This window comes from Anomalospiza imberbis, chromosome 7, assembly GCF_031753505.1.
Source record: "Anomalospiza imberbis isolate Cuckoo-Finch-1a 21T00152 chromosome 7, ASM3175350v1, whole genome shotgun sequence".
NCBI classification, from domain to species: domain Eukaryota; kingdom Metazoa; phylum Chordata; class Aves; order Passeriformes; family Viduidae; genus Anomalospiza; species Anomalospiza imberbis.
The window spans coordinates 18,184,966-18,208,800 of NC_089687.1; the positions used below are offsets into that span (position 1 = coordinate 18,184,966).

Genomic DNA, 23,835 nt, shown 5'->3' on the forward strand with positions numbered 1-23,835 from the left:
AGAAGTACCACCAGGCAGCATTTGCAGGAGTCGGGAAGGTAATCACTACTGTACTTGCCTAAGAGTTCAGTTATGCAGTGGTTTAAAGTATCACATTAATAATGTGGTTGTTTAGATGGCTGTGTACATTACAGTGCATGCCTTTCTCACATAAAATATTGAAGAGCACTTTGTCTACTTGATTTCATCTGAAAACCTGCACCCAAGGCACCTGATGTATTTGCATCTGCCAACATATTGCAAGAGTTTTCTACATGTGTGAGTTAATGCCCCCAAGCTTCATCTTTTACTTATTACCTTCTTTATTATCATTCCAGATTTCACACTGTAATTAGTACAAAGTGGGGAAAACCATCAGAATAAGGTAACAATACAAAATGAAGATACTTCACTTACGGAAAATCCTTACCAAACTGGTGAGGATTCATTTCAAGTGATACTTTGCTTTAGGAGGAGCAAAAAATACTGTAATGCAGTATTTTAAGATCTTGTAAACTTCAGTCTACCGAAACTCATCAGATGCTTTATGAAAAACCCAGCTTTACTAAGAATAGAGACCAATGCCTTTAAGAACAGCCTGAGAGGTAACAAACAGGGTGCACACCGCTGACAGCGGTACTGCTCCCGGCCAAGCGGTTTTATCTCACCAACACTCTGAGAAAGACACTGCAGGGATAAAGTAGCTGCTGGCTCAGCCTGACAAGGCAGGCTCGGCACTGCCGGCTCCTTTCACCTAAGGCTGAGAAACCTCAAAAATAAAAAGGAGGGTGGGGGGTGGGACACGCACGCATCCGCAGCGGCGGAAAGTGTCTGCAGGGCCGGCAAACAACTTTTGAGCTCCAGGGAAACACGGGCCGGTCCAGAGCCAGGCCGCCCCCCTCCTGCGCTTCGCCCCCTCCCCAGGCCGCCGCACCCCGGCCCCGCCAGCCCCGCGTCCCGCCCGCAGGGCGCTGCCCGCCCCCCGACGGCAGCGGGCGGCCCTCGAGGGAGCGGCAGGGCGGCGGCGCCCGCCGGGCTCCGGCCTTACCTGTCGGGGGGCGAGGGCGGCGGGTCTCCGCCGGGGGGCCGGGGGGGCGGGCGGGGAGAGCCGCGGGGGCCGCCGCCAGCGGGCTCCGCCGCCCGCCCTGCGCCGGGCGCACCGGGCAGCGGGGCGGCCATCGGCGGCGGCGACGTCCTGGCGGGGCGGCACGGCGGCGAGCGGCCCCGGCGCTGCCGGGCGGAGGCTGCTCTCGCTCCCGCTGCGGAGGAGGGGGAGGCGACGGGGAGCGGGGGGAAGCGCCGCCCGGGCGGCACCGAGCGCCTTCCCCGGCACACGTGCGAGGGCGGCGGCGGCGGCGGGGGCGGGCGGCCGCCGGCTCCGCGCTGCGACGGGGAGGCAGCGCGGGGCGGGCGGGGGCCGAGGGGTGCCCTTCGGCTGCTCCGCCAGGCCGAGCGGCGGAGCGGGGCGGGCTCGGCAGGTGCGCGGGCCCGGGACTCGAGGCCGTGGCGGGACCCGGTGGGGCCGGCGCCGGTGGGGCCCCGCTGAGCGGGCCCGGCCCGGGGCGCCGCTCGCCCTGCGCCTTCGCCCGAGGGGAAAACCGCGGGCAGCACGGCCCCGGCACGGCCCGTGACCTCCTGCCCCGCGCTGGGCAGCGGGCTCCAGCCGCGCACCGCCGGACGGGCCTGACACGCGACTCGGCGCCTGGCAAACCATTAGCTAAACTGACACATCCCTCTGCGCACCGGGAATTGAGGGACATGCCTTGGAGAAATAAGGAATGACCGAGGCCGGGGGACAGACCCGTCACCTTGTGCCAGAAAAGTGGCTCGGGAGGAGGCTGTGCCCAGTAGCCACGTCCAGCCGCAGCTTGGAGCACAGTGGAATGTGAAAAGGTTTTCCCCCGTGCCCAGGGCTGCTCCACAGCAGTCTGCTCCTGCTCTGCTGTATGTACATAAATCCCTCTGTGGCCATTCCCTGGCCGTCATTATCAGCGTTCATCCAATTTCAAAATAAAAAATACCCCTTGCTGTATGAAGAACAGTTTGATGGCACCAAGCAGAGTGGGTAGTACTGTGTAGGTCAGTCAATTCGATAGTCCCTGGTGAAGGTGGCACCGTGTAGAAGTCTTCTGACTGTCCTTGTATGATCAGGGGCAGTAAATGAGATGTGAGACTGGTAAAAATATAGAATGTTTTGAGGCAAATCCTTTGCTGTTTTCCTGAATCCGCTGAAAAAAATCATCACGCACAAGCCAAGATTTGAATTCTGGAGAAAGATTTTTGTGTCATAGAAGCAATATTCACAGTTTTCATTTTGGCTGAGTCACAGATGATTTTGCAGGACATTCATTTTCAATGAAATGAAGGATTCGTTGTCCCTTGAACAGCTCATTCTGTTACAGCAGCAAAGTCTGAGTTGATTAACAGTTCTTATATACAAAGTTTGGCAAATATATCAGGAATTTTATAGTGTCAGATAATTGACTGGATTTGCTCGTTGCTTGTGAACAGCTATCCTTTTACAAAACTGCAGAGACCAGGGCACTGGGGTTTTTTGCCTGATTCACAGGTATAACTGTGACATGTTAAACCTCATTGTCTTCAGAAGAATAGAAGGCAGGACAGATGGTATAGGTGCTCTAGGTAGAAAACTGATTGGAAAGAGATAAAAACCTGCAAGTGGCAATTGTATGCTGATATTGATCAGCATTTAAAAAGTTCAGCCACAAAAAGAAAATATATTTTGACTTTTCCCCTATTCTGTGCAACGTGTTACAGAGCTGCAACCTGACATCCATGGTGTGTTTTTGTGTCTTTGGCTTAGTCATGTAATTGTTTTAAAATACCAGGCAAATAAAAACCACAATTAGAATGAATATCAGCAAATAAATTAAATACTTTATTTTTCAAAATAACTTTGGTGGTAATCTAATTAGTCATGACAGCAGCAATGCCACTTCTAGAAAAAAATCAGTAAAAATGTCATGCTAGTGTAATTTCACTTGCATGTTGTAAGAAACAAATTGACTTAAATTGTTTTTTTCTTTATCTCACAGTCTGTCCTGATGCTTGCTGCTGTCGGTGCTTTCTCTGGGAATAGCATTGCGTGAGGGAAATGCAGTCAGTGGAATACTGAGGCACGGAAGGACCTAGGTGATTGCTCCAGTGTAGACATTGGAAATGTTGCATGCGTGAGAACATGAAACTAAAGGTTCTCCTGCCTTCTGTCTCTCTTTGCAAACAACTGTAACAGAAATGGTTTCCTGAGCTTGGCTGAAGATACCTGAGAGCATTTGACATAGAATCTGCTCAAGCGTAACCTTTTTTAACTCTACCAGGTGAAAAGCCAGTAATCTCTGAACAGTTAATAGAGTTGATATTAAATGACTGGCAGATTTCTGCTAAGACCCAACACCGAATCATTTGTTGAGCTGTGTGACTTGGTTTCCTTTTCATCATAAATATGCTTAAGCTGCCTAGTATGGTTTTTGATAATTGCTGTGCTTGTGCAGCACAGTTGTTCTAAGATTTACCATTTCCCAATGTCCTGGGTTGGCTATGTGATGCTTGTATCCCTAACTGTCTGTTCTGTTTATGTTGGATAATAAGTTTTGCACCTTTAAGACTGGTTCCGAGAGCAAAGGTGGGAGAGAAGACTAAATTTCTGTGTATTCTTCAATACTCAGTAGGCTTATTCCCTGTCTTTTAATTTTTGCCTTTCTTAGTCATAATCACATCCAGGTGTTTATCCAGTAAAATTAAAATATATATTGAGAAAAATTGTAACAGATTCAAGCTATTCAGTATGCACCCCACTTCTAGAAAATCAAGCTTTCCAGTTCTCAAGAGCCTGTATGCTATTTAGAATCACAACACTTGATTAATGTGACAAAATTATGCCTTTAATTAGAGTAAACTCAATTATTACTGACAAAGTGGAGGTTCAAAAAATCCAAACTACCTCTGATTATCTTCGAAAACTGTAGAGGATTTTTGTTGGGTTTTTTTGTCACCCTTCCATATATCCTCCCTTGCTTTTATCAGTATACTCACAATGTATGTATAATCGTTTTATCACAAAAAGCTTCACTGACCTAAGAGAGCTAATATCTTACCTTTACACCATCATTTGTTGTAGCTACAGTAGTAGAGAAAGGAATTATTTCTATTCAAGTACTAGATTGAAGCCACAGAAATAGCTACTTTTTCCAGTGCAAGGCTACAACCAGGCATGTCTTGTCTCCCCATACGTTTTCTCCAAAAGCCCCCCAAAATAAATTGCATCAGCAGTAATGCTGAGGATCCCCTAAGAAAAAAGTAATTTGTTCAGTAAAAAAGGTATGCCTCAACTTATGTGTATTTATTATCTCAATTGACTTAAAATGTGTTGAACAAATGATCCTCATACAATGAGCATTCTTGCTCCTTCTTGAGCATTTCAAAAGCCCATTTATGACTTTGAAAATTGGCTCAAGTACTTAATGAGAGCCAAATTTATCCAGTAACCACAAATGGAGATACCACTAGCTAACTTCCTGGCACTAGTGTGTAAGTCTTTGAAAAGTATCTGTGGTTGAATATTTTGTGCAGAGTCTTCCCTATTATTATAGTTTGAATTGAATATTAAGTTTACAATTATTGTTAAAATGTGTTGTTGCAGGTAAGGAAAAGGTTCCAAGAGATTAAATCAGTACCACCAGTCTAAGTCATTTCCCCAAGCTGCTTTTCAACCTAATCTGAAACTCAGTGTACAGCTACACAAACCAGAGCACAGTAAAAATTTAGTGTTTCCCCTGACTTCATTCCCTTTTTCTGCGCTTACTGTCAAGAAGCAGATTTGCTCTTGTTTTCTGTTGTTTGGTTTTGGACTTTTTTTATCAATTGAAAAGCATGAATACTTTAGCATACTTTTGTAAGAAACTTGAGTAGAGAGATGGATTTTATTGCCAGCTTTGACAACAGTGTTTGCTATTCAATAGCAAGTTCTGTGATTCCCTGTGATAGCTCTGTCAGAACATCCCCCTGATGGAATTTTGCCTTGAACTATAACACAAGCTTGGAATGAAATCCTGTGCAGGTTTTTTAGAATAAGAATGATACCCTTCAAATCTATCAAATCAAATCAAGAGCTTGTGATTTCTGAATTGTTGTAGCCAAAGAGCAGATAATGAGGTTTCAGCACAGGGTTGACTGAGTGGCATGTAGGGCTTGTGAGCTGCAGGTCAGACATGTGACATGCTGGCTTCTGCTCCCTCGCACTAGGGCTGCATGAAATCAGTCACACAGAATGTCTGTAATAAACAATGCATTAGGTGATGCAATCTGCACTGGCCAACCTTGAACTGAGGCCTAAAGTTCCTTCCTAGAGAGAACTGTAATAGCACAGGGTGAGTGTTGCATACGTGGGGGTTACAGCGGCTACATCTGCATCTAATGGTAGTTGGAGGCTGTGTGCTCACTTCCAGAAATAACTGCAGCAGTATATTATGTGGTTCATTTGTCCATAACTGCCCCTGGTACCATAACAGCTACTGCACTAGATGTAATCTGCTGGAAGGGAATTGACAAGTGGATGACTTTAAACAACACATAAATTATTAACCATTTAGATAAATTAAAAAGGCAATGTTTCACAACAGCAGAGTACTGCTGATACTTTTTACAGCCCTATTTCTGGAACTCCACCTTACACAAAAAATGTAATTTCTGACCTCACATGCCTTCAGAATACTGCACAAAAACATGTAATTATTACGGAAGGAAGGTTGCAGGTGACTGTGCTATCTGGTATTCCATGTGTTTATCCATCACATAGAAGTTTAGTTTCCGTAATGTGAGTTGCTGGGAAATCAGATTTGAGATCTTTTAACACTAGTCATTTTGTAGAGTGGGAAACAAAATACAAGCATTAAAAAAAAAAGCAAGCCAAAAACAAAACAACAAAAAACCCCAACCCCCCTAAACAAACAAACCCAAACCAACCACAAAGAAGATAAAAACAAGAAATGTAGAGCGAAAATGACTTTTCATAAACAGCCACACCACTCATAAGTCTCAGCCATTTCTGAGCTGCTGCCAAGGACACTGAAACAGTAGAACCAGACAAAGCACAGTAAGAGTCTCCAGACACATGCAAAAAGGAAGGCAAATGTAAACTTCTTTTGGACTTAAAGAAACAACATACCTGGTCAGACTCAAGGCGTGCAGCACTCCATTTTTGTTAGCAGAGTACAAGGCTGATGTATGCAATTGACAGACAAAATTACTTCTGTTTTTGGAAGAATTGATGTAAAGAGATTTGTTTGCCTAAATGCAGACATTTCATACCAATTTAGATCCCTATTCTACCATGCCCTAAGATGGCATAGATTTCCTGTTCAGCCCGTGTCACACAGGTCTGTCCTGTGGGGATGTTTCAGATATCATTGGGTATTAAATATATCACCAGTCACTTGTATTTAGGTGCCTAAACTTCACTCATGTTATTTCTTTTCTGCTTCTGTAATATGCAGCTTGCAAAAAACTAGCTGTGGCTTTAAGAAACAGAAGTCTAGGAACATCAGGCATACTGCAGTGTGAAACTGGATTTTAAAAGCTTTCATCAGATCTAAGGAGATTTTCTCTAATTCTGGGAACAGTAAGAAATTTGAAATGTGTTCATAAGCATATCTGCATACATGTGAGGGAAGGAGGAATTTTTCTCTTCCAAAATCACTGGAATACTCTAGCTCAGATTTGCACCCCCAAATTTGCACCAGGCCTGGCTGAGCAAAGTGATTTCCAAATCAATGTACCTCTGCATGTGCAATTTAGAATGCCTTGAAAATGGGCTCTGAAATGGAAAGCTCTGCTGAACCCTGATGATGGAGTCATCATGTTTCTGCCAAATGACAGAAACCAAACAAATGCTCATCAGTCCAGCTGGAATTCTGGAGGTAGTGCCACTGTATGATAACATACCTGCCACCACTTTAATACATCACCTGGTCGGACATTTAGCTCTCTTTGGAATGAATTAATCACACAGAGAAGGTCATTTTCTCTGTCTCAAGAGTTATTCCAAGAAATCTATATTCAGGAAATGAGATATTCAACAAACCTTTGAAAAACCAACCTACTGTTCATATTTTAAAAGCATTGTGCTGACTACTTGAAGTCATTATATTAAAAGGTTATTAATGCAAATCTCTGTCTTTCAGGAACCCTATCTAACAATGCCAATCTCAGCACTTATTATGGACCTAATTATCACAACATCAGTGCACCTAACATTTTAATGTATTTATTCCCTTCATACGGATGAGTAAGTGTTTGCATCTTTATGTGCCTGAACAGGTTTAAAAATTAACCCTAAGAGGGTGTTCAGAGTACCTGACTTTACACAACTACACTGTGTTGGATTGGCCATCACAAAGGAGAGAAACAGAAGACTCCAGATGCCAACTTGAAAACACAGGGGGTTTAACACTGACAACCATCCCAGGAAAGTTTTTGTTTCCTCTGAATACGTAGAAAACCTTAGGAGAACTGTCTTCTTACTTAAACATCTCTGTTTGCTGTTGAAAATTAGACAATGCAATTAATTTGCTAAGTGATTTTCTCAAAATCTAATCGAATTTGTGGCTCAGAAAGAAATGCTAACTCTGAGTCCAAAATTAGTACTCTAACAATCAGGCTGTCCTTCTTTGTATAATGAAGTATTATTGTTTCTAAAAATAAAAAAAAGGTAAAATGCATTAATACTTTGCCACTTCAAACAATAAATCAGCTTTAAATCTGGTCCAAAAGGCATTTTTCCTTTGAGCTGGAGAAAAAAGTACCTTTTCCTTTGATTTCATGTTAATTGAAGCCCTACTCTGGAGTTGTTTAGTACCTACTAGAATTTAATTTTTTTTCTAATAGTCATAATTTTACCATGACAAGTAGAACAATTTCATAACACTAAATGTAAGCAACTATCTATTTTGCTTTTGTGTATTTATGAAGGAGATACTCCACAGTATATTAAAAACAAGATAGAAGATAATTCTAGACAATTATGTTACACAGAGTAACTGTATAAATTCTGTTTAACAGTCAAAAAGTCTTACAGAATTTCCCTTGGGGTGGCAGGGCAAAGGGAGAAAAATGCTGGCTACTGAACAAGTTCATAAATAATTTGCACCTGACTTCAAAGAAATTTAACATTTGGTGTATCTGAAATATTTGGAAAGAAGGAGTACAAACTGAGATCATATCTAAAATTAAGAAAATTATTATAGCCAGTCAGCCCTTTCAAATCCAACCTTCAGTGTTCTCCTCCACTTCCATAAATTTATCACAACCCATTATACTTGTCTCAAAATTATAATATAAGAAAGCAGAATGTTTTTTCTTCTTTTTTTACACTACTTGAACTTACTTTATAAGACAATGACGGTGAAGTTTTTGGACTTCAAATCCACTTGAGCTTTCATCCTGTCCATCAGGAAGAACTGCTGGACTAATACATCCCCTTTCTATAATGTCCAGGTCTTTATACATCCACACTAAACTTGGTATACTTTCTTATGACTGGATTTCTGTGCTGCTGGATCACTCAAGATGACATATCCATCCCACAGATGGACTGAGCACACAGGCACAGTTCTGTCAAATTTGCCACAGCACACAACAAAGAATCTGTAGTAGCTTTATGGTTTTTGTGTTCTCATTATGGGCTGTGGGAGGACAGACAGTAACTAATCTGGCAAAAAGCCTACTGGCAAAAGTTCAAACCATTGGAAGTCTCTTAAAGAATTGGAACTGACAACGTGAGTTTGAAGATTCTTCTTCCTGTAGTAGCTCTTCAAGGCCTCAAGCCCATTTTAGCATTTTGTCAAGCCCTGACCACAGAGCCAATACCACCTATTAATCATATTAAAGCCAAGATGTATTGCTGAGGGTGATACATGAAATTTACTGACTGATATACTGGACTTTGTGCAAGTCCCTTAACCAAATTCCCGTTAACATTCCCAAACTGCATGGTTTTATTTGGAGAAGGTAATTTGCAGTCTAGCTGGAGGCAGCTCATTGAATATTGCATTCAATCCAAATGTAATTGCAGTTCAGCAATGGGTGAAGGGAGTTAATTCTTGCATGGGCTGAATTTTGCCTAATTGCAACTTGGATTCAGGCAAAAGCTGTTTGAATTTCCATGGGGAGCAAGAAAGATATATTTTAATATCTTTCATTATCACAGTACCTTCAGAACATTTCTCCTTTTGTTTATTTTGAGAGAAAAATCTACCATTAAGTGATTTGTTAAAATATTAAAACCCCAGTTTGGCTGGCTCTCAAGCAGGAACGTAGGCTTCTATTATAACATATTGGGAGCTTTTAAACCAAAGCAATTTATAATAAATTTATTCAAATTGACACATTTCTGGTTATAATGTCTTCATTATTTCTTCAGAGTTATGAAACATGAATTATATCACTGTAACCACAACACTAGTCAAGGAAATCTAATTTTCTGTGAAGTCTGTTTGAACAGTCATCATGTAGCTCAAGGCATACATTCAATTGTTTTCTTCTACTGTTCCTTATATTGGTGTTATTCCAAATGCTATAGTAATATTATAACCTCATTGCAGCTAATTCTAATTAATATTCTTACTTGGCAGGTTCTAAAAATATATAGCAACATAAAAAATTAAAAATAATTACATCATTAAAATATATTAGGCATACATTGAAGAGAAGTGCATTTCAGATTGTTTGGTATATTTCAAACACTTTCTCTTTAAGCAGTACATGCATTTTATCATCATAGACAGCAATCTAGCATATATTTTATTCAATTCAGATTAAAACTGAATTAAATTAACATGGCATAGAATTCCTGACTCATGAGATCAACATAAACCAAAAAAGAACTTTTTAATGCAAAATAAAAAGGTTCACCATAAGAATCTTTTCTGTCTTATACTTAATTTATTAAATTCTTTTAACAAGAATGAAGTGAATTATAATTTAAAAGAAACCCACAACAACAAAAACACCCACCTCTGATAGCTTCTTTTACAGTTGCTTAGGATGGAAAGATTTTTTTCTCTCACTTTGCTGTCAGAAATGAAAGCTCAAGCTGCAATCATTAAAGGTCTGAATTTGCATTTTTCAGCAATCCAGAGAAATAAGAGCAGGTATTGTTATCATCATTATCATTAAAAAGTTCTTTGTCTATGGATATTCTAACAAAGTTGCTGGTCAGCCGTTTGTCAGATGCCTTGCCAGTTATCAGATAATCTTGTAGTAGATTAAAAAGAACAGTAAATTAAAATTATAGCTTTGTGAACTCATAGCTGTTAAATCCTCTATAAACTCAAGTAACTGGATGTGGTGCCTAGTGCTAGAAGCCAACCCAGAAAAACTGCCAAAGCTAAAAATAAATGCATGGATTTGTTTGTAAATAGATGGTAGGGTCTTGTCTCCTAACAGAGTCCTCTTTCCCTCTAGTCCTCTTTGTTAAGACAGCTGTTGGACAACTTCACAGAACTAAAGCTCTCCTAAGCCAAGACCTCTCAAGCTTACTGTAATTGGACCAGGGATTTTTGAGGATGAATATTAAAGTCAAAATGACCCTTGATAAGACCTTGCTGGCCTGAACTACCAGTAAGAAGAATTGAAAGAGCAGTGTGCAAAGTTCCTTCTGGAGTAGTGGAAGGCGCAGTCTTCTCTGCCACAAGTCAGACCAATTTAGATGGCTCTTTGAGTAACTGAGCTGATTGAGTAAAAGAGGCCAACTCAGCTTTATTCTGTGAATGAATCTTTACAGACCTGCTATGGAACCTGTCCAAAACCAGCTCAAGCAGACACCCCCAGAAACAGTGTTATCTGCTAAAAAGTATCAGGAAAAGTGGAAGCCAAGAAGTTTACTGTTCCTAGGGAGGTTTGAAGTATGCATATTTTATTTCCATTTTCTCTTATAAAGCACCTTTATTTGTATTATTTTTTGCTATTATCAGATATATGTGTATCTCTAGTTTCCGTGAGGAGTCAGTCTGGAAAAGCAGAATCCAGCACAGCATCCTTTGGTAAATCTGGACCCTGTTTAAGTACTGTTGGTTGCTGTGGAAGACTTCAGGGGAGGGCTGCCACTGGCAGCTTTTTCCAGCCTTCACCCCAGAGCCAAGCAACGCCCGTGTTCAGTGTGCTACCATGTGGAACAAGAGTGAGGCAGTAGGTCCTCATACCTGTGTGATGCTTTGGAGGTGAGGCAAAACTATATTCCTCTGCACAGGCAATCAACACCACGTTTGCTTCCCAGTCCTGCACAAGGTGGGAGAACAGCTGAAAGGCAGTGTCTGCTTCTGGTGTAGGTTCCCTCACCATCACTTTGTCTACCTCTGGCAGATGATGATGGTATGATCACTCTTCAAAAGCTCTTGGTACACCTTGCTGCAAGGAAGTCATGGATGTGGCAGAAGGGCCTCCCAAGCACAAGAGATGGTGTGGTGTTAGTCAGGCATTGTGGAGACTCTTCTGAGTCTGCTGCATAGATTTGGGCAAGATACTCTGACCTGAAAAGTCTTCTGAGCTGCTTGGCAGCAGTCAGATAGGGCAGGTGCAGTACTGCCATTGTTTCCAGAGTTCAGGGAATTAATGCATTTCCAGTGTCCAGTGGCTGCATAACTAAGGGAACAGAAACAATTTAACAGCTACTACAATTCATTTTCATACTAGGATTCTATTTTTCAGGGAGTAATAGTGAGAATATATCAAATTGTTGACCCTTTGCAAGTGGGCTTCAACATAAATTAATTGTTGTGTTAAAAAAATGTATTTTATGTTTACACTGTAATTTGTCCCTGAAATGGAGGCTCAATTAGAGTTTCAATGATTTACTAAAGACGTTTTAAACATAATGTCCAAACAATGCTACATAAATTAAACATGATGTAATTGAGTGTAACACTAAGTGGCTCATCACTGTTGATTCATGTGGAAATCACTGAAATTCTACTGATCATTATGCATCCATTCAGTATTAATGTAGACACCATATGTGCTTCCATGGGGATTCTAGTGTTACTCAGCATTCATTAAGTTTTAATGTACCATTAAAAAGGCATCAAAAGACCCATCTAAAAACACTGCCACAAAGGTAGTTCATTTAAAGACAGTTAAAGCAGCATGTTTCACTTAAACATTGCAATACAAAGTAAGGTAACAATGAATCAGCAGAAACAGTTCAGGAAAAAATAGCATTTGATTGCAATCCAGGCTGGAGTGTTTGAACTAAAGGCAATGCATTCGCCCTGTTCCAGATTTCTGGACAGCTGCTTGTATTTGTATACAAAAGTACTTAACATGGAAGTACAGTCTTTAAGTTGAAATTAATGACTAAGTATATATCATATCCTTAAGGTTTTAAGTTCTTTTGTTCACTGGCCAGAGAACTGAAAAATCACCCGTGAATCAGGTGACCACGTCTGAGAAAAAACAGGATTCACAAGATTCTATTCAGGTCAATGTTTACTGCTTTAGAAGCATGACACACAAACTTTTCTTGAACTTTGATCTTGTACAGAATAGGTATATCCTGTAGGTGACTTGCTATAGCAAAAGGAGACAATAAAAATATAAATGTGTCTAAGAAAAAAAATCCTCTTCCCAAGATATTGAGAGAAATAAAGCATAGGCATGCTCAGAGCTACATATTTGTTTTGGCAAACCTTGCTGATATATAATTAATAAAATGGCAAAGCGTACAAGCCTCAAATGCCTATGGCACAACTATGTTATGTAAAGATATGAGTGGAACACAAAGCATGAATGGGGATTGATGAGTTAATATCTCTTTCAGGAAAAGTACTGGAGAGGATTAAATTAGGCGAGCAAGTAGAAGTTCACAACAAACAAAAAATCGTTTTTCAGACAGTGTAACATTAATTTGAAGAACTCCATATCACACAGAAATGTGTCACTGTTCAAAATTTCTGGGAGTTGAAAAATTAAGTTACCAATCTCTTGAACAAGACTATTTAAGACTATTAAATACATAAAATCATATTCACTTTGGCATCCTCAAAGCTAAAAATGGTTGAAGGTTTAGCATACCTGGGGGTAAGTATTACTTTGTGTTTTATAATCTTATGTTTTCCCCTAAGCATATACTTTTGATCATTTTCAAAAGCCACACAGCCAGCTAAATAAACCTTCAATTTTACACAGCATAACTATTCTTCCGTTATGCTCTAAAGCTAGAGCAGCCTATTGCTTGATAGTACAATGATTAATCACTTGCATTCATGTAGCAACTTTTGTGTTGAAACATGGTTATGTCATCCTAATCAGTTTTCCCTTTTTTTTTTTAACTAAAGCAACTCCATTCCTTTAATCTCTCTTCACATGGTTTCCAAAGGTCTTGTTTTGTTCTCTCATCCAAATTGCCTTCCACTGTTAGATAAGAAATTTAAAGAGTCAGAATTCAATCTGAAATTACGCTGCTTTTAACATCTTTATTTTTCACTTGGAGATTTGTTTGATTCCTGCTTATGTTGTTTTTCCCACTGATGATCAGGCAACTCACATTTCACGTCACCTCCAAATTATGTTTTAAAGTAATGTAATAGTTACACAAGACACACCTACTTCCTTTTCCTGACAATATGGTCTAGCAGACCCTTCATTACACCTTTTCATCCTTTTATCTTTAGTTGGTAGCAAAGGCTATGTCTTTTATGTCTATTGAACTTTCAAGCACACCTGACAGTCTAAAATATTTTTTTTACTTCTGAAATTTTCTTTTAAAGAACACAACAGCAGACAGAGTTTGAATAAAGTGAAAAAAAAAAAATCAAGTCACTATTTACAGGTAGAGCCTTGCAGCTCATGTCCCCCACACCTCCCTCTCTCATGGTTCCTTTTCCTGAGAAGCCAAGCCCTAGGTGAACTTGATACATAGAGCTTGTGCCTGTGTCTCATGGTAGCCTCTGCTAAAGCTCTTAACACAGCTCACAGTAGAGCTCAGGTGAGGTTACACAGATGTGTAAGAGATTGTCAAAACATGCTTAAAGAGCTGGCGCCACCAGCAAGCAGCTCAGCTGCCTTCTGACTATTAAAGAACCACCCTGGCACTAGTGCTGCTCTTGAGAAGGGTTAACAGCATGCTAATCCTTGACAGTGAGGCACCCACCTGTGCAGCTGCTTGGGTGCCCACCTTGCCACCAGTCCTCTGCAATTTAAAAAGGAAGTTTTCTGCAATCCACTTCTTCAACCTTTGCTTCATCTCCTCGTTTCATTTAGGTGCTGAAGTTTAGAATTGAGGCAGCTTGGCGTTCATAGCATAGGCATTTCCTTTTTGGTACATGCACTTTGATACTGCAGGTGGCCAAATACACTTCAGTTAACAGAATGCAAGGGTTTAATTAGCTTTTTGCAATTGAAGCAATGGAATGGTGTCTGCTGATCAGACCAATCATGCTGTTTAACCAAAGGTGACCAACTTCAGCTCCTGCATTCCATCTCCCCATTTAGTTCAAGTATTTAATTTAGAAAACTGCAATCAGCTTAAATATTTAAAATATTATTTTTATTGTATTATTGATAAACCAGGGCTATATAAAGCCTTAAGAAAATGTGAAATAAATACATTTTTTCTTGCTTTGCCACTTCAGATTAAGTGTGACTATAGCCTGTTAGATTGCAGTCTTTCTTGCTCAGGATCACATAGTGGGAAAAAAGGAAAAAAACATTAAACAGGCAGACAGACACATATAGCTGAGCGAAAATTACAAAATTCTGAGTCCAGCTATAGTTTATTAAATATTTTTTAACTAGAAATATTTTACCCATTAGTAAGTACTCTAGTGGTTAATGTACACCAGCACTAGCACACTGAGTACACTAGCACTTGGAAACAGCCACTGTTGGCCAGATTTTTTTTTAACAGCTGTTGGAGGTTCTGTGGACTTAACTCTCCCTCTGCCCTGGGCTGATTTTATGCTTCAATTCCTTTACTTCTTTGAATGTTCACCACCACATACACAAACCTAGTCTTTAATATTCACATTCTTTACACTTTTCTGCCACTTGTGAAGATTTCCTTGGATGGCTGGTATTTTAGCATGGTCTTGTTGCTCTGGCTGGGATGACATCAGACGTAACAGGCAAAGCAAAATCTACCCTGCTTAGTACTGGGAACAACTGGTAAAATAGATGAAGAGGCTAAAGAAAATTTATTCCATCAGTCTGAAAGACTAGGAATTTCTGAAGAATGCATTCTAGTATTGTCTTAACAAGGACAGCTTACATATCATGTTTGTTATTTGTATTAACCGTGACCCAACCCTGAGTAAAAAGTGCACCAGTTGTTCTCAGAGTATTGAAATGACCAAGGGTAAACTTAAGAATAAGCTTTCCACCCTACCCCTCAAACTCCTATTATAAGCATTCTTTGGGAATGCCCAGACACTTATGGAAACTAATGCATTAGAAATCACCAAGCAGATTTGTTGAAACAGAAGACAGTTGTTCTTCACCCAAAACACCTGCTATCAACAAAACAGCCACTAAAAATACATTCATTGTACAATCACAAACTGTTAACAAGTTAACATCACTGGTGTTTGTTTATAATGACACTGCTATGTTATGGGCACAAGACTGTTCTCAAAGTTTGGGAAGTAGCAACTTACATTCCAATTAAACTCTTTGGGATTCTTTTTGGCACTAGAGTTCTATTTCAGCTGAAAATGATAGAGCCCTAATTATTTCCAGGTCCATACATGCACAATCACTCTGAAATAATACTAATAATACTACTACTAAGTTGAAATTTCCTAAAATTATTCTTTTTTGGATACATTTATTTGACCTTTTCCCAATGCTAAGAGATTTTCTTCCATCACTGTATTAGCAAATGTGGAACATGCTGTTCAAGTAATGCATCCAGATCAAAAAAAGTAAAATTCCTTTTATCTCTAACTCATACCTTCTCCTCCCCCCTCCCATTATTTATTTTCTCTTAACTGTCTTGAATAATTTAGAAATAATTTAGTCCATTAACAGTTTTGGTGAACTTTTCATGGTGATGGAGGGATGCGAAAAGAAAAGGGTTCATCTCCTCTTTCATTTAAACACTAGCTGTTGTACTGTTAGTGAATGTGAGGTTTAATACAGCTAAAAATGAGAAAACTATACATCTCTTCCAATTATGCTCATTGAAGACATAAACCCATCAAAAAAGTAAATTGCTTGTGTTAAAAAGTAGGAACAGATGACAAAAAGTAATGCAACTTTATGTACAGTATATTGCAATACATTCTTGATTAAGAGTTTCTGTGTTCCTTCCCATATCAAACAGTTCTTTCAAGGAAGACAAAACAAAATTAAGTATTTAAGTATTTAACAAGCATTGCTTACCATACTTGTAAATTTCATGTCATTTTAACAAGGACACCTTCCCTCTCACAAAGCTCCTAATCAGAAATTTTAAAGGAAAAAACATCCATCCTAGCTGTGATTTTCAATTGGATTGTATAAAATAATCCCCCATAGAAGGCATGCTTTTCAATTAGAAGCTGTGAAACATTTCCATTGATATTGCTACAGCTTTGCTTTATCACCAAAACAGACTTCATAAGCAATCTGTCTACAAGAAGTGATATTTCAGCCATGCCATCAGCAGCCAAGCACTAACAGAACACCACAGCTCCAGAACCTCAGGCCATTCACAGCATCCACAAACAGTTTTGGGCCCATGATGGTAGCAGTTCCGGTCCAAACACTCCATTTTGACTTCAGCCTCACAGTCAGTTAACCCAGACAGAAAAATTAAGACATGTTCCCTTCTGCAAGGAGCTCCATTTGTTTGGATCCCAACCCACCTGCTTAGTCATTTACATTTAGTCTTTTATCTTGCTGTAGGTGTTCAACACCTTGTAGGATGCAGTCTGGCCAAGCATTCAAGGATGCACACCCTACTGCTCAACAGCACTTTTTCCTTGTTTCTATTTAACAGAAGTATTGCAAACCTTTTGGCAACTTAAAATAGGATTCTAAGTAGCGCCAGCTGAAAATGATTGCTTTGTCTGGTAACAGCTACCTGAAATAAACACAGTTAAAAGTATTAGGTGCTGTCATGTGTGATACCATGCTTCTTGTCCATAGCCACATAATTTTCATGTCTTCTCGAGATCATCATGTTGTATGTTACAATTACAAGCAGCTGGTAAAGCTAAGGCACTGATTACTGAATGTACATCCCAAAAATGGAGACACTGAGTGGTCCAACATCTTGCAGCTGCAAAGTATGAGAGCTCTTACCTTGGCCTTACAACCTTTAGTCACAATAATATTTCCAAAAGTTATCTGGTGGTGCTGTCCTGGCAAAACTGCTCCCTTCTCCAGGTACATCTGTAGTCTTAATCTTATTCTTCTGTAGAATAAACTTAAAAAATATATCTTCTATAATAGCTAACAAGATAATTTTTACTACCTAACTCTTTGCTTTGCTAGCCCTCCTTAACTTGAAAGCCCTGGAATCTGGACTGTGCACTGTGCTATGTGGATACCAGCTGCTTCTTCAAAGAACTGGTACTAGTAGGTTATAATGCACCTTCACTGGGGCCTACTGTTTTGTCTGGACAATTACACTGACATTTCATTTACTTCAGTATCCTGACTTTCATTCCTGAACATTTTGACTGCCATGCAAAAGCAAGGGGACTATAAGAGGTATGGTGTAACTAGTTGCCTCCTGTTGGAAAACATCTGTGATACATGTTGTCCAAACTCTAAGTATTCTTGGGCTGAAAAAATAGTCTGTTCACCCTGCATGTAAGGTATCCACAACAAAAATTAAATGCTGTCTAGCTTGGGCTTGCAGTTACTAGGAACACTTACTTCTTACTTCACCAGAAATGTTTTTATGGTTGAATAATGAATAAACACATCAAGTTCAACAGGAGTCTCTCTAGTAGACTTTAATAAAAGAGTGTAAGAAAAAAAAGCATCTGTAGAAATACAATAGCAAGATTTAAAAATGTCTTACATATACATGTTGGAAGAAGAGGGAAAGAAAAAGCTTAGATAAACAAAGTTGCCAGCTAGTAACAAGTCTCATTGAAGAGTTTCACAGTACTATAGCATGTATAGACATTTCAGTTAGTTATCAAGTAAGTTCAGTTACACAAAGAAGAAACCCTAAAATTCAGGCAAGGTGGTTTTAATCTCTGTTACACAATATGTTATTTGCCTTCAGGAATTCACTGAAAAGGCAGCTTATTTTTAATATACAGGACTAAGAAACATACAGTAGCACAGTTTTGTAGTCAAAACTAAAGAAAAGAACAAAGCATGGTTATTTGAACTTCCCCCAAAACAAGAAATTGGACTATGTTGATTTGTTTGAAAAAGTGAAACATCATATATATTTGTATTAGCACAGATGAAGATTATAATTATTTTATGAAATAACTTTGGTCACCTTGGCAGAGAATACCAACATAGGAAAAAAACCCTGTAACTCCCACACACCCAAAGTACAAGGAAGAGACTCTTTTCACAATGCAGCCCCTTCTCTGGCAGTTTCAGATCAGCATGGTGTCTTGTGTTTTAGGCGTTCCTAAACTTCAAATATCACAATAAGCACAGATTAGAATACAGGGAGAAAGTTTCAATTTTAAAGTTTATCCCCCCAAGAAATAGTGAAATCTAGAATGTAAGCCCCAGTTAGAAACTAGAAAAGCCCCTATATCTTTTATCTCACTATTTTCAAGTGAAGGTTGAAACTTTCTTTTGCAGTCAGACCCTGAAACAGATCTTTTGAACTATCATGTGAGCTTCCCCCACCCTCAGAATGAACTCTTGATTGGAGGCAAGAACAAGGAGGACATGGAAGTGGTAACACACATTGACAAGGGACTAAGATACAGGAGAGAAAACAGGAGAACAGCAATGAAAAAATGTTCTTCAGATCTCTTTATGAATTTCTATTTACTAAAACATTCTTTAAAGGTTTTCAGCATTAAGTTAACACCATAACTTGTAATTGGTAATTGACTCTGTACTAGGAAAGTAATTAGACCTCCTTGAGATTATTGCACAAAAACCTGGCAGCAAACAATTTGAAAATGCACATCTAGATCAGTTTCTAAAACTGAGTTACATAATGCTTCTAAAGTACAACATATATATATTATTAGAGAATAGAAACTAAATACAATTGCTTAATTTTAAATCAAGTCCAGCACAAAAATATTTTAATACGGCAAATACCTCAGGACTTGCTGCATGCATCCATAATGTAGCTATTTCATCATGAGTGTGATCATAGTTCCACCCCTCCCCCAAAATGTATCATCTTGACAAGAAACTCAATATAGATAAAATATAACATCAAACATTTTCTTTTAATATATATTCCCATTTTTGTATTTAATGCTTAATCTATAAATAAGATGAGATAAGCATGATTTATGTGGTTTTGTGCTGTTTTAAGATTGAAATATCTTATACTGATAAGCCCAAAAGCAGTTCATTTTTTAGTTATACTTCTAGTGAAAAAATATTCTATTTCATTAAGTATCAAAACTGGAATTTGTTTTTTATTAGTAAGTGACTACATGTTGATGGTTACTTAAAGATATAATTAGTTCACAGAAATTATTCCTTATCTGAGTGCTAGGTAAATACTATATACAGATATTTAAAGAGTAGTTGAGAAACATCATGTTGTGCTACTATTAAGAAAAGGTTTTGAGTAGTACAAAAGTTTCCAATAATTTATGTCCTGATATTTTTGTGTGTGTGCTACCAGGAAAAACAATTACAGGAGAGTAAAAAAAAATCAAAATACATTTCCCAATTACTGTCTGCTAAAGGAACAAAAACATCTAATTTTTTAGACAGAAACAAAGTATTGCATTGAATTAAGATTTCTACTAATTACAATTTTAATTTAATAAAGTAATATGGAGGCAGCATGTGGTATATTTAAGTTCATAAAATCTGTTAAAGTAATACACAATTGAAAATTAATTATTTGATCTAAACCTTTTAGGTCGCTTCCAATCTGTAATTTCAGCATAGTGCTACATATTGTTCAGTCTTGAAGGCTAAAATTAATAATCTTCAATTCTCATTCTGTCATAAGCAAAGCTCACCTACACCTTGTCTTAAAACTTTTTAGCAGCATAGTCAGCTTTATAAAGAGAAAAAGGCAAAATATTACTACAATTTACATATTCTAATAATCTTTTCAAGGCATCAATAGACCCAGCTTGAAATTGTTATTACCACTGACAAAAATATATTAACATATACTTGCATTTACACATTCAAAAATTTGTAGTTAGTATTAAGCTGGCCTCTGAAGCAGTAGTAAAGTGCAAAATATTTGGTATAATATCTAGGGATTAGCCTTAGCTTCTGTGGAATACAAAGGATTAAGCCTGGCTCTTCCATTGACAGCTATGGTGTTTGATGGAGGACCAACCTAGAGGCAGGGTGGGGAAAAAAAAAAAATATTAGAGAAATGTTAACCTAAATTTCCAGATTTTATCTCTCTAATATGTTACACAATGTTACTTCAGTTAGTGTTTTTCTCATTGCAATGGAAGACCTCCTATATGATTTCTTAACTAAGCATATATTCCACAGAAATGGAAACAGAAGACATTACTTAGAAACGTATTTTATCCTGACTAAAAATTTCATATATAACTATTCAAAAGACGCATAATTTTTAGTCCTTCTCCACACCTGGTTGCAAAGAAATACTTGAAAAACATCACTAAACCAAACATTTTTATTAAATATTGAACAGACCCGATTTCTTACGAAATCTTCTAAGACTTTATACCATGATAATGTTTCTTTCATCAGAAGCAAACCATAACTTTTAGCACAGACAGCCAAAGGCTGATTTTCAGTGGAACTGCACAACCCAACAGCTCCAACTGGAGTTAATGGGAGCTGTAGATGCTCCACAGCCATGAGAACCACATTCCACAGAACACAGTTTACTAAACACAATGAAAACATTCTCAAGGGAAAAATCATTAAAAAGAAACCTCACTTGACCTATTTTAGGTTAGTAATTATTGAGGGCCCTATCGAACATGAAAGACCAGCAGCACAAAAGGCCACAGATCTCAGCACTGCATACTCACAACATATTTAGTAAAACAGCGGGTGAAAAAAATTAAAGAACTTGGCAAGTCGTACCAGGATTTTATTTTTTAAATTACTCTCCAAGCTGCAGGAAGAGAGATTATGGTAAGAGGAAAAAAGAGAAGCGAGTACCTGACAGACATCTCTCATTGTTCAAATGGATCAGATTATTACTCATTTTCCTGACTGCAGCATGATACTGGAAGCTATGAGGTGTATGCAGTCTAGAAATCCTCTCAATTCTCAAAAGCACTTTTGGGTGCAAATAAATTATTGATAGAAAATGCTTCATTTATCTATCCCACTATTGCCAGTTTTCCATGTTAAACATAAAATGAGACCATGTTTTTATTAAATTTGCTGTAGGCCAAAAAAAATCTCTTTCTGCTGTCAGACATACCTGTACCACAGCATACGCACTCTGAGAGTGAAAAGAACAGCATGTACAATTTTATGCTTGGCAAAACTTCAGTGAGTTCTTCACTGCATTTTGTTTGTGTTCCAGGGGTTTTTTTTAAGCCTGGTTCAGATTTCTGTGCTGCAGACTGCTCTTCTTTATGGTTACAGCTTCTTCATTACTATAATTTCTTCTTAAAAAGTACAGTCCTTTGATCACCCTAGTCTCAACATGTAATTTACTGACAAAGCACATCTCCCACCCACAGAAGAGAAAGGGAGGGGAAAAGCAATTTCAGTCATTAGCTCTCTCCCCTTCCCCATGCCATTCTTATACCTAGACTGATAAAGACTATATGGGTCAACTCTACACTAAGAACATTTCTCTTAGAAAGAATGAATAAATAAATAAAGTGTCATATTATTCAGAATGTAATTATGCACTAGAAGAAAAAAAAATCTTAAAAATATATGCAAATAAAATCCAAACAGTATTTCTGGTAGAACAGATTTTACCTCTAACGGACTGGATTCTGAAAAATACAGCGTTTTCTTAATCTTATCCTGTTTTTAACATGATTATTGGCATGTAGTTAGAAACAATTTTACAATGTATTATATAACATTTTTACTGACTAGAGATCAAACCCTACTTGAGCATGCTTGCATCTTTTCCAGGAAACTCAGTCTTCCTATTCACTGTAGAAAGGATGGGAGATTTATAAGCCTCAGAGAGGCTGTTGCACTACTACACTGAAACAAAAACCTATGAAATGGAATGTTCCACTATCTGACCATTCAGTGTGAGATTTGGACCTGAGGGAATCAAAGACTTCCATAAAATAAACAAACAAAAATGTCCCTTGTATCCACCTACCACAAAGGATTAGGGTCTTTCAAGTGGAAAAGGGAAGGAAAAAAATCCTACTGAATTTCTTTGACCTTCTGCAATGAAAAATTATTCCTCAAAACAGAATGCAAAATACTAATGTGAGGTCAAGAAAACTTTGTAAGACTATGATTTTCTGGTTGCAAACTTGAAACAGTACAGGTTTTAGAAATGTAGACTGCTTTACCCAATGAGAGATACGTAGGTTAATTTTAGGAAAAAATTTTTAACCAGAGAGATTAGGGGAAGATGGTCCTTCCAGGACTGTTGACAAAACATTGACAAATATTTTAGTTGTGATGCCTAACAGATTAAGGACTTGATAAAGTGTAATAAATAGGAAGATTGTCTTCAGAACTGTGTGCTATCTGCCTGCAAAAGGTTGTAGCCACTTCAGGTCTAGAGCAAAGCTGCTCAGCAGGTTTATAAAACCATACCATTTCAAACCATGTAAACACAAACCAGTCAGATTTTATGGACAAGATACTTCATGATAACCTAGAGATTTCTATTTCATTTCAGGAAGATTTTAATTACGTTTGTACTGTATGGAAATATATACATTTGAAGCTCTGTGGGTGCATTCACCAGTTTATTCTGCAAAACTGACCCTCTCCCCCACCTCCCGTCGCATTGTTAAGAGACCTACTGGCAGCAGTTTGTGCCAAAACTAACTGCTTTTAGAATCAGGCATTAGTATGGTAATTTTGAAGGAAGTACCATGAGTTCTTTGTTTTGGATGCAATGATGAAAACTCACTCTTTTCAATTTGGCAGCAGCTTCTCCAGAGCGGATTGCAGCCAGCAGGCTCTGGTGGATCTGTTCGGGGTCAGCACGCGGGAGCGTCATCGCGGTTTGTCTCTTAGTGACAGGGCGTGGGTGGTCAGGGGAGGCACCTGACTGCGCCTGACTCTTCTGCTCACTATGCGCATGGCTGCCTTTCTATAAAGGGAGGAAGTGGAAGGAAAAGAAGCCAAAAATTTTAATCTGAATTAGTTATAATTGGAAATCTGAAACAACCTGGCACAAGGTTGCATAGCAAACTGCTGCCATTCTAGTGTTTTCTTGGTTCAAGATTTCTGACATCAGCCACATTTCCAGCATAGCACATAGTCTCTCTCTCAAGTAATTATGCTAGCAAAACTTTATAGCTCCATTCACGTGCTTGTGACATGACCACTTGAAGCCAAATGGATCACACCACTCAGAATAAAATTTAAGAAACCAACACACAGAACTATAAGGAACAAATTGTAAAAACTCCAAACATAAAAATAAGTATTACACAGGATATATGACTATTTAATTTACAGTTCTTTAAAGTAGGGGATGCTAATTATGGCAGGAAATAATTATTTCCAATCATCTGAATGATGTTGCTTTTATTTTATAACATTCCCTGTATTCCTGCACTTCGTTACAATGCTGTG

At 38.6% G+C, this 23,835-nt stretch overlaps 2 protein-coding genes across 11 annotated transcripts in view; both read right to left on the reverse strand.

Moving 5' to 3' along the window:
* The window catches only part of GRB14 (growth factor receptor bound protein 14), a 58,494-nt gene extending 57,198 nt beyond the window's left edge, over nt 1-1,296 (reverse strand). For 2 of the 3 annotated variants that reach the window (XM_068195712.1, XM_068195711.1), the window contains exon 1: nt 1,028-1,296. In XM_068195712.1, coding sequence (XP_068051813.1) covers nt 1,028-1,158 — 131 coding nt within the window. In that variant the 5' untranslated portion in view covers nt 1,159-1,296. Of the gene's footprint in view, nt 1-396; nt 601-1,027 lie in introns of those variants that run through there. The other variant, XM_068195713.1, reaches the window with a different exon arrangement.
* Nucleotides 1,297-18,925: 17,629 nt separating this feature from the next.
* Nucleotides 18,926-23,835, reverse strand: part of COBLL1 (cordon-bleu WH2 repeat protein like 1) — a 77,625-nt gene continuing 72,715 nt past the window's right edge. For all 8 annotated transcript variants that reach the window (XM_068195710.1, XM_068195706.1, XM_068195708.1 and 5 more), the window contains 2 exons: nt 23,165-23,347; nt 18,926-20,443 (listed from right to left, as the gene is read on the reverse strand). In XM_068195710.1, coding sequence (XP_068051811.1) covers nt 20,357-20,443; nt 23,165-23,347 — 270 coding nt within the window. In that variant the 3' untranslated portion in view covers nt 18,926-20,356. The remainder of the gene's footprint in view (nt 20,444-23,164; nt 23,348-23,835) is intronic.